The 16,864-nt window shown below is 35.9% G+C and overlaps 1 protein-coding gene across 1 annotated transcript in view; it reads left to right on the plus strand.

Annotated features, from left to right (window-relative positions):
* The window catches only part of SOS1 (SOS Ras/Rac guanine nucleotide exchange factor 1), an 80,047-nt gene that overhangs the window by 25,099 nt on the left and 38,084 nt on the right, over positions 1-16,864 (plus strand). Inside the window, exons 9-10 of the mRNA XM_029938552.1 lie at positions 11,718-11,845; positions 12,613-13,268. Of these exons, the coding sequence (XP_029794412.1) occupies positions 11,718-11,845; positions 12,613-13,268 (784 nt within the window). The remainder of the gene's footprint in view (positions 1-11,717; positions 11,846-12,612; positions 13,269-16,864) is intronic.

A 16,864-nucleotide genomic window follows, 5' to 3' on the forward strand; every position in this document is an offset into this window, starting at 1 on the left:
TACACAAAACAAACTGGAAAAGGCAAATACAAATTGTGCTACATCATACATTTTAAGCACCCACCAGTGGCCCTCACACCGTGGCCAGAAACCCTTTGGGAAGAAGCCTGCTCTTCAGCCCCCTTCTGCAGACATCCTGTGCGCATGTGTTAACGCCTTTGGTTTGCTGCCTTTACTTTTGGGAGCTGGACAATACCGAGCATATTCTACTCTAGATCATTTATCTACTTTATTTTCATGTTTTGCATCTCGTTTAACTGCTACATGCTTCAGACCATTTATTTATTTATGTATGTATGTATTTTTAAATGTTTATTTCTTGAGAGAGAGAGAGAATAATCAGGGGAGGAGCAGAAAGAGAGGGGGAGAGAGAATCCCAAGCAGGCTCCCCACAGCAAGGAGTCCGATGTGGAGCTCAGATTAAAACTTAACCGACTGAGCTACCCAGGTGCCCCATCAGACCATTGTTTACACTGCCTATGAGCTGATGTCTTAATACCAGCAATAAGAGAAGACTTAGAAAACAGCTTCTAACATAAAAATAAGCCCAACAGAGGTCTGTCGAGCTTCCATTCTCTTGAATAGATTTCTAAATTTAGACATTCTTATCCAGAAACCATGGATTCAAAGCAGTGAGCTAAATGGTATTATAGCTGACACAGATGTTAAATGTCTAAAGTTAAGCACAGGATAGTGTAATTCAGACACTGTTGTAATAAAAAATAACTATCAGCAGGCTGTTGTACACTACTCCAATTTTAACTTTTAAATCAAACTGCTGTGAGGTGCATTTATAATTCTTTGATAAGAATATAGAAATAGTCTTAAAAGGTGTTTTATTTTTATAAATGAGCTATCCTAACATTTTTTTGGGGTTGATATCCTTGTTTAAAGCTTCAGACTCCTTTCCATCCTTCAGATTTTAACTTGCTTTTACATTATTCTTGCATTTTCTGCCATTTTTCTTTCCTTTCCTTCTGGAACTCTAGTTACGTATATGTTGGTTGAATCACTTTATGTTGTCCCACAGATCAATAAGATTGTTCATCCTTCTTAAATCTTACTCTTTGGTCTTCAAATTTTTATTGATCTGTCAATAAAACTGTTATTATCTTGCTTAGACTAGAATTTCCATTTGGATTTTGTTCTACAGTTTCCACAGACTCCCTATCTGTCCAGACCATGTTTTCCTTTAATTCTTTGAACATAATCATAAAAGCCACTTTGAAACCTTTCTTAAATCCAACATCTGAGTCCACTTGGTGTCAGTTTCTATTAACTGACTATTTTACCTGAACATGGGTCATATTTTCCTGTTGTTTGCTAGTCAACAACTCTGGATTCTATAGTGTGGAGGACTGTGGGTTTCTTGTTTTTGAATTGTTGGTTGTTTACTCTAGTAGACAGTTAACTTTCCTGGACTCAGCTGCAAATTTGTCTCTTCTGTGCTGTACAGAAGCTGAGGTCTCTGTTTACTTTCTAGGATTTCCATATGCTGCTTTTTTAGCCTGATCCTCTTGGATCCCCCCATACGTGTATGATTTGGTAGTCAGAAAAGTGTGTGGGCAGAGATTATGTTCAGAGTTGGCTGCACAGTCTCTCCGGTTCCCTTACACTTGGAGATTTCGCCCTTAATTTCCAGCTGTTCTCTCAGCTTTAAACTTTATTCCCTGGTGTGAAACCAGTAAGCTTCAGTTTTCTGCTGCCTAAGCTGTGTACATTTGGGGAATAAACTGTTTGTTAAATTTTTTTAATGTTTATTTTTGAGAGAGAGAGAGAGAGAGAGAGAGAGAGCGAGTGTGCATGTGGGGAGGGGGCGGGCAGAGAGAGAGGGAGACACAGAATCTGAAGCTGGCTCCAGACTTGAGCTGTCAGCGCAGAGCCCGATGCAGGGGCTCTAATTCACAGACCTTGAGATCATGACCTGAGCCAAAGTCGGATGCTCGGCTGACTGAGCCACACAGGAGCCCCAAACTCAGTTTTTATAAAAGCCTCAGAACTCACCCATTAGAGTTCTGTCTTTCAAGAGTGACATTCCTCTTTGGTCTCTGCTCACCTTTTTGCCAAGCTTCGGGGGGTGTTCTCATGTATTCAAAGTTTAGCAATCAGCCAAGTATTTGGGAAGAGTTTATTTTCAGATTTTGGGTTTCAGTCCTTCTGCAGTTGGTTCATTTCCAGATTCCCCCCCTAAATTTCCTCTTACATTGTGCTGTCTTTGATCTCTAGCCTGTAGAGGCTCTTTTCCTCTGATTCTTCCCCACTGTTTTACCATGGAAAATTGAGGAAAAGCTTAATCTTACAAATTATACTTGGTAGTTGTAGCTCTTCAAGAGTAATTGCTACTGCCAGCTTATGCTTTCTTTTAGATGTTTTCCAGTGCCTATAAAGAGTTATTTTTATATTTTGTCCAGATTATATAATTGTATCTGTGGGAGGGTTCTCAAAATTTCTTTACTTCACTACCATTACTGGAAGTTCCTACATTTTTATAACTTTTCTGCAGGATCTGTTATGTCTGTGGTATTTATAACAGGAGGGGAAACAGTGAAGGACTGTAACTTAATTCCTCAGGTACACAAGAGAGCAGCTAATGTTAGAAAATATACTTAATTAAAATAAAAAAGATAGGAATAGATGTATCTATTTAAAGTAACTTGAGGGGCACCTGGGTGGCTCAGTCGGTTAAGCGTCGGCTTCAGCTCAGGTTGTGATCTCATGGTTTGTTCGTGGGTTCGAGCCCTACATGGGCTCTGTGCTGACAGCTCAGAGCCTGGAACCTGCTTTGGATTCTGTGTCTCCTTCTCTCTCTGACCCTCCCCTGCTCACACTGTCTCTCAAAAATAAATAAAAAACATTAATAAAAAAAATGTTTAACTTGAAATGGACATGTTTAAAAATCACATATATTTTTTTTAATTGCTCTTTCTTGTTCTTAAGCCATCTTGTATCTTTTCCCTCACCTGGATTCTATGCTTGGGCTGAGAGATTCTCAATCAAAAATGATACACAAATGAAATTTAGCCAAAATTAGAAAGAATTCTAAAACTTTTTTTGCAATTAACTATGATTGTTTCAATCTGAAAACACAACAGTGACACTTAGAAACATCTTCACCTTTATTTCTTTATTTGCTGTTTATTTACTTCAAATAAATATTGTGATATCCAATTTTTTCCTTCGTTAACTAGAAATTCACCTCCCTTTCTCTTTTTCTTTATTTTTTTTCTTAAATGTTTAATTATTTTTGAGGGCAAAAAGGAGACAGAGTGCAAACCAGGGAGGTACAAGTCAGAGAGAGAGAGAGGGAGACACAGAATCCAACGCAGGCTCCAGACTCGGAGCTGTCAGCGCAGAGCCCGACGCAGGGCTCAGACTCACAAACGGTGAGATCATGACCTGACCCACAGTCAGATGCTTAACTGACTGAGCTGCCCAGGAGCCTCTCATTTTCTTTAAAAAGCTGTCTTGGCCTCACCATGGTGATTTCAAGCCAAGGTAAAAAGTGATGGGTAACATGTACCAGCATTTTGGCCTTTTGTTTATTTGAAGTTTCTTTTTTCTTTTCCTTTTTTTTTTTTTTTTTTTTTTTAAGATATAAGATCTTTTCTTTCGTTAAGAGCCTCTTTAAAGGGCACCTGGGTGTTTTGGTCAGTTGAGCGTCCGACTTCGGCTCAGGTCATGATCTATATAGTTTGTGGGTTTGAGCCCCATGTTGGACTCTGTGCTAATAGCGCAGAGTCAGGAGCCTGCTTCAAATTTTGTGTCTCCCTCTCTCTCTCTGCCCCTCCCCCGCTCATGTTCTGTTCCTCTCTGTCTCAATAATAAATAAACATTGAAAAAATTTTAAAAAAGAGCCTCTTTAGTTTAAAATATTTTTAGAACTTCTGTTTAACTTGGTAATTATTTTTTGTTAGTAGGTAATAGCAAATAATATTTTTATCTGTCTCTATCATTTTTTTGACCAGATATGCTGAAAAATTTTGTCATAGATAGTTTAATTCCGGTCATATACGAATTAAAGGCAGAAGGGGATGGATAAAACCGATATAGCAAAATCTTAAGAACTGCTAAATGCCAAATATGAGGTATAGAAGCATTCATTATTTTATTCTGTTTTTAAATATTTTATAAATTTTTATAATAAAAAATTTAAGTACCCATCTTAGTTTAAGAAACCCCAAATGTCTAATTATAAATTATAGCTTGTATAAATTTTTTTAAATTATATACTTAGACAGAATCAACAATAAATTTTTTGTGTATTCTCTGGTTTGAATGAACTTTTAAAATCTGTATTTGAATTGCCAGTAGACAGAGTATTGCTATAAGTACTTAAATGTTGCCACTTTTTCTAAAATGTTAAATTTTTATGATTTCTTTTATTACTGCATATCTCAGACCTGAAATTGAACTTCAATCTGCTAAAACTATTAAAAGTCTAAAGAAAGAAGATACTCTGATAGATATACAGATCGCTAAAGAACACATATTTAGCATCTGCTAAAAATGTTACATTATTACTTCAAAAAAAACCCAGCAAAAAAATATAATAAAAATAAATTTAAAACAGCTTTATTGAGATATAATTTACATGCCAAATGTTCTCCATCCAAATGTACTGAAAGAAAAAACAATTCAGCTCCAAGGACCTATAGGGAAGGAAAATTTTTCTTCAACCCACTTACTGGGCCTGAAAAGTAAACTGACAAAAGACTACAGGAAAAAAAGCATACAAATTTATATATTCACACAAATTTATTTAATGTCAATCTTACATGATATAGGAGCTTTGGTGTATTGAATATTTTAGGCTGAAGGAAATTAAGAAAAACAGAAGCAGGAAGGTCATTACCTTTTGCTGTTTTCCTAACCTCCTTCAGCTGAAAGTATTTAATGTTTCAAGATGCTATTTTGGGGGGGTACCATGTTCTTTCACCTCCTGCCACCCCGAACCCCATCATTTTACTCATGAAGTTGACCTGGATAAAGCTGGGACTCCTTTGCTATCAGGTAATGAAACTACCACACCAAAGATTGATTATAGCAGCATGAAAAAAATCAGGAACTTAATGCAGTTCTCATTAGGATTGAAGGGATTCAATGAAGAGAGGGGTATAAAAAGGGAAATGTAGAGAGACGCCTGGGTGGCCCAGTCAGTTAAGTGTCTGACTCTTCAACTCAGGTCATGATCTCACGTCCTTGAGATCGAGCCCTGTGTTGGGCTCTGCCCTGACAGCATGGAGTCTGCTTGGGGTTCTCTTTCTCTCTGCTCCCTCCCCTGCATGTGTTCGTTCTCTCCCTCCCCCGCCCCCGTCTCTCTCTCTCTCTCTCTCTCTCTCTCTCACACACACACACACACACACACAAATAAACATTTAAAAAAGGGAAATGTAGAAATGTAGGGTGTTTATTATCCAACTGTCTATTGAACAACTTTGCTTGTTTGTTAAGTAAGCACCTCACATTTACTTTCTTCAAAACTCACTATTTTTTTCTAGCAAAAGTACTCTGTGCGCTCACTTTCTCATGAGCTGCCGCCACTATCCATCCATCTTGCTGCTCAGTAGAAACCTGAGAGTCCTCAACTCTCTCTCTCATTCTTTATAGCACATCCATTTAGTCACCAGGTAAGTCCTTTCCATTCTTGATAAGGATCCTCTTTTAGATTCATCTTTTCACTTCTTCTCAATACTCAGTGAAGGCCATGATCATCTTATCTCTATATCGAAAGTCTCCCTTTAGTTTTGCCTTTCCTGTCTCCCTTCCCTACACAACCTGCTCTTGAGGAGGGAACTAAACCAGTCATCCTTCTAAATTGCAAATTTGATCCTGTTAGTCCCGAGCTTAAAACCCTTAATGGCTCCTCATTGTCCCAGGTTAATGTCCAGGTTCCTAATAAAGCCTGAGGTCGGCCTATCACTTCTCCTCAACCTCGTTCCTTCCCACCTACCAGCTCTACTCGTCAGCTAGTTTCTCTCATCCTGGTCCTAAAAATCTCTCAATCACACATACTATTTCATCTGCCTATTTTAAATTCTTTTACCTCTGTTTTCCCATTCTTCTTCAGCTCTTACAGTCAGTTCCTTCTGGAAGCCTTCCTCTTGCTGGGTATTTCTAGAGGGCTATATATCCCACATTACCTAGCACTTTGTCATTTGTTTCTCTTCTCTTTTATGCTCTAAACGAACAGTAGGGACAGATGGGGCTTACTCCCCATCATAGTTTCATTGTTTGTAAATATGGATGGTTAATTAAATATTTGCTAAGTTAATTCCAGTTGAGACTTGGCCGGCTTTGCCTTGTTGATCTGCCCTTTTGAGTTTTTTCCCCACTCAGCTACTATTAACGTTCTAGTTTCTCAAAGTATACAAAAGACATCTACTTAATTATCTCAATAAAATTTGTGACTTTACTCCAATATCGTTGAGAATTTTGCTTTTATTTCCTAATAATGAATTATAAGTCATGTTACAATTTATATTTTAAGATTTCATTTTTATATTTTTAAACACTGGCTAATTTTATTAAGATACTGTTTTATTTAAATTACAATTATAGAAGTATACATTTATACTATAAATTTATACTGCTTATTCCATGTATTATATGCAACTTGGGTACTGATCATCTGCTCACTCGTCTTGGGGGAAAGTGAGGATTTGTTTAGACTGATTAAGTAAAAGAAGATTAAATTTTGTTAATATCATTAACATCACTTACTGGTTGAAATTTTGTGTATTGTAAGAGTTATTTACATATATGAAATCACTAACTTAAAAAATAACTTTGAGGGGAAAGGAAAGAACTGATTACAAAATGTACTTTCTTGGGGCACATGGGTGGCTACATCAGTTAAGCGTCCAATTTCGGCTCAGGTCATGATCTCTTGGTTTGTGGGTTCAAGCTCTGCGTCAGGCTCTGTGCTGACAGCTCAGAGCTGGAGTCTGCTTCAGATTCTGTGTCTCCCTCTCTGTCTGCCTCTGCGCCACTCAACACTGTCTCTCAAAAATAAACAAATTTTTAAAAATCCGTTAAAAATTTTTAAAAGGTACTTTTAAAAAAGATTTTTAAATGTTTATTTATTTATTTTTGAGAGAGAGAACAAGCCAGGGAAGAGCAAAGAGAGAAGGAGAGAGAAATCCCAAGCAGGCTCTGTGCTTTCGGCACAGAGTCCTACACAAGGCTTGAACTACCAAACTATGAGATCATGAGCTGAGCTGAAACTAAGGGTCAGATGCTTAACCGACTGAGCCACTCAGGCAATCTGAAATATACTTTCTGACTTAACAAGTAGTATGAGTAATTGAAATCTTCAGATGATCTCTAACTCTCATTTTAGTTAAGAATTTCATCTTTTTCACCCATAGCTTTTAGTTGTGCTGCTACCATAAACGAATAGTTGAGGATCATTGCCTTTCTTGTCCTCAGCCTTTAATGGGATATTTAACTTAAGGCATAGCAAAGAGTCAGGAGCAGCTGATTTATTTAGTTGGTTTCTGGAATAATTTGAATAATATTCCATACATTTGTTCAACAGGACTAGTAAATTAAATATGCTCTTTGACCATATATTTTCTACTTTGTATTCTATTCTTAGTGTTTTATCAGAAAGTATGCAAGTAACCATTCCACAGTCAAAATGTGATTCTTATCGTTGCTTGTGTTTTCTCATTCTGTGATAAACTGTATACACACAATATTTCAAAGACAAATCTTTATTTTATGTCCTAAACCTTAGACAATTACATTTTTCTTGATTGTATATTTTGCCATCCTGTGAACTGCAGTTTACCTATCTGGATGGGATAGGTCTTATTTGGTGAATATTTTCTAAATAGGCATTTCAAAGTTATTTCGGGGTTTTGGTTAGTATATTGAAAACCCCTTGAACTGAGGGTCAGAAATCCTGGGTCTTGCCTGCCCCTACCCTCAAGTAATGGCAGTTCCTTCATTTTAAATAATCTCATGTTGGAAAAAGTAGTTTCTAGAAATAAAAACATGAATTCAAAGGTTTGTTTTTTTTTTAACCAAAGGAAACTGTTATATGTTTGTGAATTCGTTGGACTCCTATAAAATGTGTCAGGTGTTTTTTAATAAAAAACAAACTTCAGTTTTAATTGTCTGCTTTTCCAGTTCACAGCTTCTCAAATTTAACCCCACTTATTTCCCAGGGTTTCCTTTGGGCCCGTGGGACCCTACACTGATTACTGCCCCTTCACCTATTTCACCAGTATCACTGGTGACAGCGGCTCCTTTCTTTTGAAAATAGAAACTTTACCATTGTTATAGAGCAGTGAGTTTTCACTGTGCTTTGGAATATGATTCTGTGGATTATTTTAAATATAATCTCATATACAGCAATTTAATCTCAAGACTTGATCATTTTTAACTATTTAAACAGGACTGTATTTGTAAAATTAAATGGTTGCTGTTACACAGCGTTACTAAATAGGTACCCAGGAAAAGCATGGTATTGATTATCACTTTGGTAAAAAGAGGATGCTGCTTTGTGGAGTTTTATTTGCATACTAATAGCCACTGTGTTGGTTCTGTAACAGTACTCTGTATCTGTCCATACTCCACCCATCGGATGGTAGTGCACTTCAACTATTCTGCACCGATGCCCAGTGCCCGAGTCAGATGCCAAGTCAGCTGTGTTAAGCAAAAAATGCTTATAAGAAAGGTCATTTATTACATTGAAATTTATTTTAGATGCTTGACTAATGCTATGAAGGTAAAAATTACATTTAAAAATTACTTCATGGGGTGCCTGGTTGGCTCAGTCAGTTGAGCGTCCAGCCCAGCTCTTGGTTTTGGCTCAGGTCATGGTCTCTCCCAGTTCATAAGTTCAGATCCCCCCATAGGGCTCCGCAATGACAGTAGAGAATCTGCTTGGGATTCTCTCTCACTCTGCCTCTCTCTCTAAATAAATAAATAAATAAACTTAAAATAAAATCTTTTTTAAAAACCTTAAAAATTACTTTATTAGTAAGTTTTATGGGTTTTGACATAGACTTTAAGTTTGCGGCTTTAAAATACATTAACAATATTTTTTGAGATACTGGTATATTCTATATGTAAAATGCTATCATTAAATGATAAATGACCCAGAAATTTGAATCATTTTTGGAATAGAAAATTAAATACATGCCTAAATGCATTTGCTACTTTCATAGTTCCTTTTATGTGTGTTAAAACTGTATGTCTTGTAAGACTGTAGGTATGTTTGCCTGAATTAATAATATAAAAAAATATAAGGACTAAAATCTTGCCGTGTGTCATATTGACTTGAATATCTGAGTGATTAAATTCTGAAACAACTCAGTGAAATAGTTCTCTTTTGTGGTGCCCGCATTATGCCATGTAGAATCCCGCTCCTTCTTCACGAACATTGCTGTCAGTGTGAGATCGCTGGCTGGGAAGTCTGATAAACTTGATAAGGTTCACAGTAACATTTTATTTGTCTCCCAAAATGCTGCCATATGAGAGGTGCAGAGTTTTAGAATGATAGGGATGGAAGATATTTTGAGAGATTACTCTAAGTCTAGCCTTCAACTTCCCAATAATCTCCATTAAGTAAAAGCCTCGTAGCTTTCTCTTATGAACACTTGACCATTGACCTCCCTCAATCTAGCTGGCCATAGTGAAGAGCAGTATTACGAGTAGGTGATATCTGAGTATCTTTTGATATATAGAGACGTAGATATATGATATGTCTATATTTATCTATATCCATCTATATCTATATATCATATATATTTTTTAAATCTTTTACCCTTTGGGGGGGAAAACATTTTTTTACCTTTTTTATCTGGGGGATTATCCTGAATAGATTTTTATTTTACTAACACAATGGAGACTGTATATTTTTCTAAAAAGTGTAGATTGTGCTTCTAGTTGAAAGTATGGTGAGTTTTTAATAATGAATATAAGAAATTTGGATGATAAAAGCTGAGCATTAAATAGACTTTACAATATGGTGTTTATAACTTATGGGATACTTGAGCATTTAAGATCTCTTAAGTAAATTATTTTTATAAAAGTGGTTTAGGACTTTGAGTAAGAAATCTGTTTACTTTTCTTTTTTTTTTTTAATTTTTTTTATGTCTTTTATTTATTTTTGAGAGCCAGAGAGAGACAGCTCAAGCAGGGGAGGGTCAGAGAGAGAGGGAGACACAGAATCTGAAGACAGGCTCCAGGCTCTGAGCTAGCTGTCAGCACAGAGCCCGACGCGGGGCTCGAACCCACGAACTGTGAGATCATGACCTGAGCCGAAGCCGGCCGCTTAACTGACTGAGCCACCCAGGCGCCCCGAAATCTGTTTACTTTTCACAAGTCGTCAGTGTGTGTATATCGTCTTTAGCAGTTGAAATGGGAAGGAATGTGTTGTTGTTCTTCAAGGAGTATCTTTCAAGAACATAAAATCCTTAAAGTAATAATGAATAATTACACTCATTAAAAAGTAAACCTTTACAGGTTACTTTAAATATTTTATGGTCTTACTTCTCCTGCTTTTCAAGCTTTATAATAGGGAGTAAATGTTCTTACTTATATCATGAAAACTATTGTTAAATGCTATTTCTTAACTTTTTCTTTTTGGTAGCCAGAGGCAGGTTTATAAGTTTACTGAATTCTTGTTACTTACTGTAACCCATACCTCACTCAGTTAATTGTTTCCCGAATTACAGCCACCTGTTGTATTGATAATTAGTAGTAATTGATGACTCAGTCCTTATTAAGCATAGACTTTCTGCCTAGCATATATAGTATATTTGCTATCAATAGAAAATGTGCTTAAGTTTCACTAATATGTACATTTCTAGTTTTACTCATAATCTTAATGTGTGAATACTGACAAAATTCTTCATGATACTAATGTTAATGCCATCAAACTAAAAAGAAGACAACTTAAACTTATACTGTAAGTTACCATTTACAAAGTGCTTTGGTTTTTTTTCGAAGTGCTTTGCTTTTTAATAAGAATCCCATTAAGTAGGCGCCTGAGTGGCTCAGTTAGTGGAGTTGGTTTTGGCTCAGGTCATGATCTGACAGTTTTGTGAGTTCAAGCCTTGCATCAGGTATGCGTTGGATTCTATCTCTCCCTCTCCACCCCACCCTTGCACTGTCTAACCCCATTAAGTAAGTAGGGCAAGATTTTTGTAAAGCCTCATTTGACAGTTGGGAATCGTGAGCCTCAGAAGTCAAATAACCTGCCCCAAAGTCACACAGCAGTAGAGTCAAAGTTTGGTCCGAGGTTTTGTGTCTCCAAGTTCCTCTCCGCTATATTGCATCCTCCTCTGTGTGCTGATCTTCCTAATTATCACAGCCGTGTTGGAATCAGAAACCTAAGACCAGATTCCATACTTCAGAAAAATGTCATCTGTGTGCTTGCTGCTATGCAAATCCTGTGCTGGTTAAGATGATTTATGTCCCTCATTTCTTTGCAGTAATATTCATCTGAGAAACTGCACATTATTGCCTGTCACAAGGTGTGACATCTCTTAACACTTCTTCTGCTGTTTTCTTTTTTTAATGTGGAAAACTTGGTTGCACGTTGATATAGAAAGTAATAAAGAAGAAAAAGCTCTTTTAAAAGAATACATTTTGTGACACATTTGAAAACTGCACTGTGGTAGAAAGAGTTGAATCGATGTTATCTTTATTCTTTTTGTCCCAAACTGTCCTACTGGTTCAGATTTGTCATTTTGACTTTGCAGCAGTTAGAAGAAAAGAGTGAAGATCAAGAAGACAAGGAATGTTTGAAACAAGCAATAACAGCTTTGCTTAATGTGCAGAGTGGTATGGAAAAAATATGTTCTAAAAGTCTTGCAAAACGGAGACTGAGGTGAATATTTTTACTTTTTTAATAATCCTCCTTTTCACCCTGAATATTTTGGTGTAGATTCAGGGATCTCAGTTCCCTCGTCAAGTAAACAATGAAGAAAATAGATTTAGTGACAAGCTTGGTCTTTCAGAGGAAGTGACATCAAAGCCAAGAGAATTTGTTATTGTTTGAAAAACCTTTCATATTTGTGCATTTTCCTTGCATACTCCCAGACAAGACCTCCTGAGAGCCAACTGGTAAGCTAAAGGAAAGAGAGAGAAAAATGTCTTGCATAGATTTATGTCAACATCACCGTTCTGTCAAAGTAAAATTCGTAGTGTCCTTTATTTTAGGGGTTATGTAACTTGAGGTATTAATTCAGATACATTGCTTCCAGTTTCTTCATTATAATCTGTGCATGATTTTTAGCTCTAGGTCTTATCCACTTAAATACTTTAATAACTTTTTAAGTCTCTTATTCTTTTCACTATATGGGTCTACCTTTTAATGTTTGTCATTCTAAATAGTAGCCAAGGCAGAAATAATTCCTCAGCTAGATTTATAGAGTAGAATTTTGTCAATAGTCACTAAAACAAGTCTTTTAGTGTTGCTAAAAGTGTTGCTTTGGTTTCTAAAATGGTACAGTTTTGTAACACTAATATGTTTGGAGAATTAGTGAAAACCTTCTCAGTGCAACTTTTTAAAATGTACTCTTACACTGTCCTTTGTTTACATGGATTCTAGGTTGCCTGCTATCTGTACTCATCATGTTTTTTCCTTTATCCCAGTGAATCTGCATGTCGGTTTTATAGTCAGCAAATGAAGGGGAAACAACTAGCAATCAAGAAAATGAACGAGATTCAAAAGAATATTGATGGTTGGGAAGGAAAAGACATTGGACAGTGTTGCAACGAATTTATAATGGAAGGAACTCTTACACGTGTAGGAGCCAAGCACGAGAGACACATATTTCTCTTTGATGGCTTAATGATTTGCTGTAAATCAAATCATGGGCAGCCAAGACTTCCTGGTGCTAGCAATGCAGAGTATCGTCTTAAAGAAAAGTTTTTCATGAGAAAGGTACAAATTAATGACAAAGATGACACCAGTGAGTACAAGCATGCTTTTGAAATAATTTTAAAAGATGAAAACAGTGTCATATTTTCTGCCAAGTCAGCTGAAGAGAAAAACAATTGGATGGCAGCACTGATATCTCTCCAGTACCGGAGCACCCTGGAAAGGATGCTGGACGTGACGATGCTACAGGAAGAGAAGGAGGAGCAGATGAGGCTCCCGAGCGCTGATGTTTATCGATTTGCAGAGCCCGACTCTGAAGAGAATATAATATTTGAAGAAAACATGCAGCCCAAGGCTGGAATTCCAATTATCAAAGCAGGAACTGTTATTAAACTCATTGAGAGGCTCACATACCATATGTACGCAGGTAAGAAATATAACTGAGTCGCCTATCACTTGTATTTCCCTGCTTCCAGCTGATACTCTTTGCTGCACAGGTCATTGTGCCGAAAATAGAAAGCAAACTAACGACAGGGTTGTTCTCTGCGTTGTTCCGCTTCATTTTCCTTTGCCTAAAAATACTGCCATTTGTACTTTGTCTACCACATTTACATCTTATTTTGCAACTTTATAACCACAATTACAAATGAGAAAATCACTTGGCTAAATTTTCCCAATTAGTGGCAGAAACAAGACTAAAAGTAGTGAGAAATCATCATCATTCGGGTTTAAACTTTTGTACATAACCTGTACCACTTGTGTTTTTCTTTCATCTGTTTCCATTACTAAGATTATAAAGTCAGTAAAAATGTTAATATCTGTTCATCACCAAAATTGTTCTGGGAGTACAAATATACACAACACTGGTTTTTCTTAATTTCCATTCCTAAGACTTAATTAAATTTAGCGAACCTGAAAGTCATTCAAGTTTTCCGTATTTTTTGCATTTTACAACCGATGTTATTTTTTTAAAAAATCATCTTATAGGGCAATTTTTAAAGACAAACATGTCTAAACTACCTAGGGAGATTGGTAGAGGCTAAATGAAATATAATGTTTGAGAGTCAAGGAACAAATATAATGATTCTTTTTTTTTTAAGTAATTTTGTTTCATCTAATCAAGTAACCACTGATAATCCAATATTTTTCAACCTTCAGTAGAAAGCTTGGTAACTGTAAAATACTGTAGCATATGGTATAGTAGGAAGAACACGAAATCTGGATTTATACCGTCACTCTGTCACAGCTCTGTGACTCCCCAGAACCGGAGTTCACCTCAGAAATCAACATTGCAACAGTTACGTTCGACTGTTGTTGGAAAGAATAAATGAACTGCTAGAGTTCATAATGAATGAAGTAATAAATGAAAGTGCTTTGTAAATATAAATATAAAGTTACTTTCAAAGAATGTTCTTATTACAAAGACCTATGAACTGAAATGTGACTCTTACAACACAAATGTTCTTCTTAAATAGTTGAGTGAGAACGCTAACCTCCATCCCTATACTCCTTGCTTGAATATATTCCTCTCTCTAGGAGATGTGTGTTCCTGAGGGAGATGTTCTCCTGGTTTTGGTTTGGTTTTTTGTTGTTGTTGTTGTTGTTGTTCATTTTTTAAGGTCCTATAAATGAGTTCTCTGTTCTCTCTGGAGACTGTCCTGGTACCAGTTAAATTAAAGTTTTAAAGATACCCATGAACTAATCCACTGTAATAAAGATGAATAGCATTCAATAATGTTAATCTTTTCAATTTATTAACTGTACACTCAGAACTACTTAAATGGCCTGGCAACCATCAGGGCCACCTTGCAAAAAAGTAAAATTAAATTAGGATATTTTTATCAGTGATATCAAAGCACTTTTATGAACATAACGTTTCATTATGTCCACATGTCTCTGGGATAAATAAGCCAGAGTTTTGTTTTCTTTGTAATTTTTACTTGGCCTCTAATTGGTAGTTCTCTTGCTAGCCTTTTCCATAGTAAGATATTAGAGCTTTCCATAGGCTATTACAAGCAGTTTGGCTTCTCCAACAAATTCCATTCAGTAGTAGCAGCAGTCGCTAAAACACGTTGAAGATGGTAAATGAAGACTAGTCTGGGATTCTAATTTTACTATTGATATTTCCCCTAGAAATTAAGGCAGTCCGTGCATTCATTTTACTGACTCAAAAAACAAAACAAAAGAAGCCCCGGAAAGTTTAATAAGCTGCCTAGGATTTACATGAAAAAGAAATAGATTATTCTGGCATCTTTTTTACAAAAAGATAGAGGTACAATTTTGAGTAATTAGTATGACCAACTTATTTCATGATTTTCAACCTTTGTATATTCTTTAAGACCTAGACATTCAACTATAAAAATGTTTCATTAAATTACTCAAAATTTGTGGTTGCAAAACACTTATTTCTTTGCTTTTTAGGGCATTTTTAAAGTTACACAAGCTCAAACTGCTCTTCTTCTGATTTTTAAGTCTCTTGGAAGATTCATTGATTTAACATAAGTATCCTTAACTGTCCATCATTTTATTTTAAATACCTTTGTTTTGAGCTCTTAAACTGTTTAGAGAAAAATTAATCCTTAGATTTTTATCTATGTAGGACCCAAGTTTTAATGTTTTTTTTCCTCGTAGAACAGTTTAAGTGGAAAGTACTAAAGAAGACTTACCTAGTGTGCACTATCACGTCAGTGGGATCTGAGTTGGAAAACATTTTCAAGTTCCAAATTTTTTTATGTAATTGTTTCTGTAAAACTTCATTGTTAATGATAAAAATTGCTTTTAAACTGCTTGCTGCATTTCACAGAACTAATTTAGGATTATTAGTAAGCAGTTGCAGAACTACAGTGAAATATTTTCTGGGGAACTGTGCCTTTCATTTATTTTTTGAATGAGGACACTTGAAAACACGAAGGAGCATAGCGGACAGTTTTCCTGCAGTCTTGGCAGTGTTTTCTCCTTAACGTGTGTAACATTAGCCACGTCTGTGGACGCAGTACTTTCGCCACAGTTTCTTTTTAGTTTTCTCTAGGTAGTTGCTCTCATTTAATTTTTAGCTTTTGAGTAGAATAGTATTTTTAAATGTTTTACTTCTAGCTAATATAAAACACTGAAATTTCAAGATTTATAGAACTTTGCAAAGTGTATTCACATTTAAATTGACAAGATTGTTTTACTTTTTTAAAAGGTCAAAATTTTGAAACAATTCTTTTCATTAATATCTTGAGGAATAAAATGCCAGTGTTGGTTTTAGAAGTGTTGTGGCCGAGTTTGTTTGTTTGTTTTGGACATTTTTCTTTTCTAACTTCTTTTGAGGCTTAATTGAATACTTTAACATACGTCATTAAGGTCCCTTACTGGTGTAACCGGAATCCACCAGTGGTTCTCTTGAGCTGTGATTTATGGGACACACGGCTTAGTACTGACTCCTAGTTACATGGGCTCTTCTGCATGGGGTGCAGTGAACGTGTCACTGGCAATCTGGAATGTGTTTTTAATAGACCATCTATGAACTCATAAAACATGAAAGCAGTTATTCTTTTTAAGGTCTTTTCCAGCTCAAATGTACTTTGGAGTCCTCGCTACTGTAACAGATCAAGTTACCATTTGTTTTTAGAATTATTTGTCTGCTCTTTTTTGGTTTGTTTGTTTCAGGAGGTTGGTTAGTTAGGATGTTTATTGGAGGACATACAATGCAAACTGGGTTGAAGCAAAGGCTAAAATTTAACTTGCACATTTTTATTATATTGTACAGAATTATAATAAAAGACAATGGCAATAATTAAGAAAACTTAATATCTAATAAGCACCACTTACATTTTTTTTACATTATGGGTTGGTCAGAAACTGTCAAAAAAAAAAAAGAAAAGAAAAACTGGCTTAACCTTACTTAATTTGGACTTTTCTGTGGCTTCAACCAGCCTGATCACTCAAGTGCATTTAACAATAATTTTCAAACAGCGCTGTAGACTTGCAGTGTTAGACCAGATCACGAATCCACCAATTTAGAGACAAAAACCCAAAGCC

Source organism: Suricata suricatta, chromosome 4 (assembly GCF_006229205.1).
Source record: "Suricata suricatta isolate VVHF042 chromosome 4, meerkat_22Aug2017_6uvM2_HiC, whole genome shotgun sequence".
Lineage (NCBI taxonomy): Eukaryota > Metazoa > Chordata > Mammalia > Carnivora > Herpestidae > Suricata > Suricata suricatta.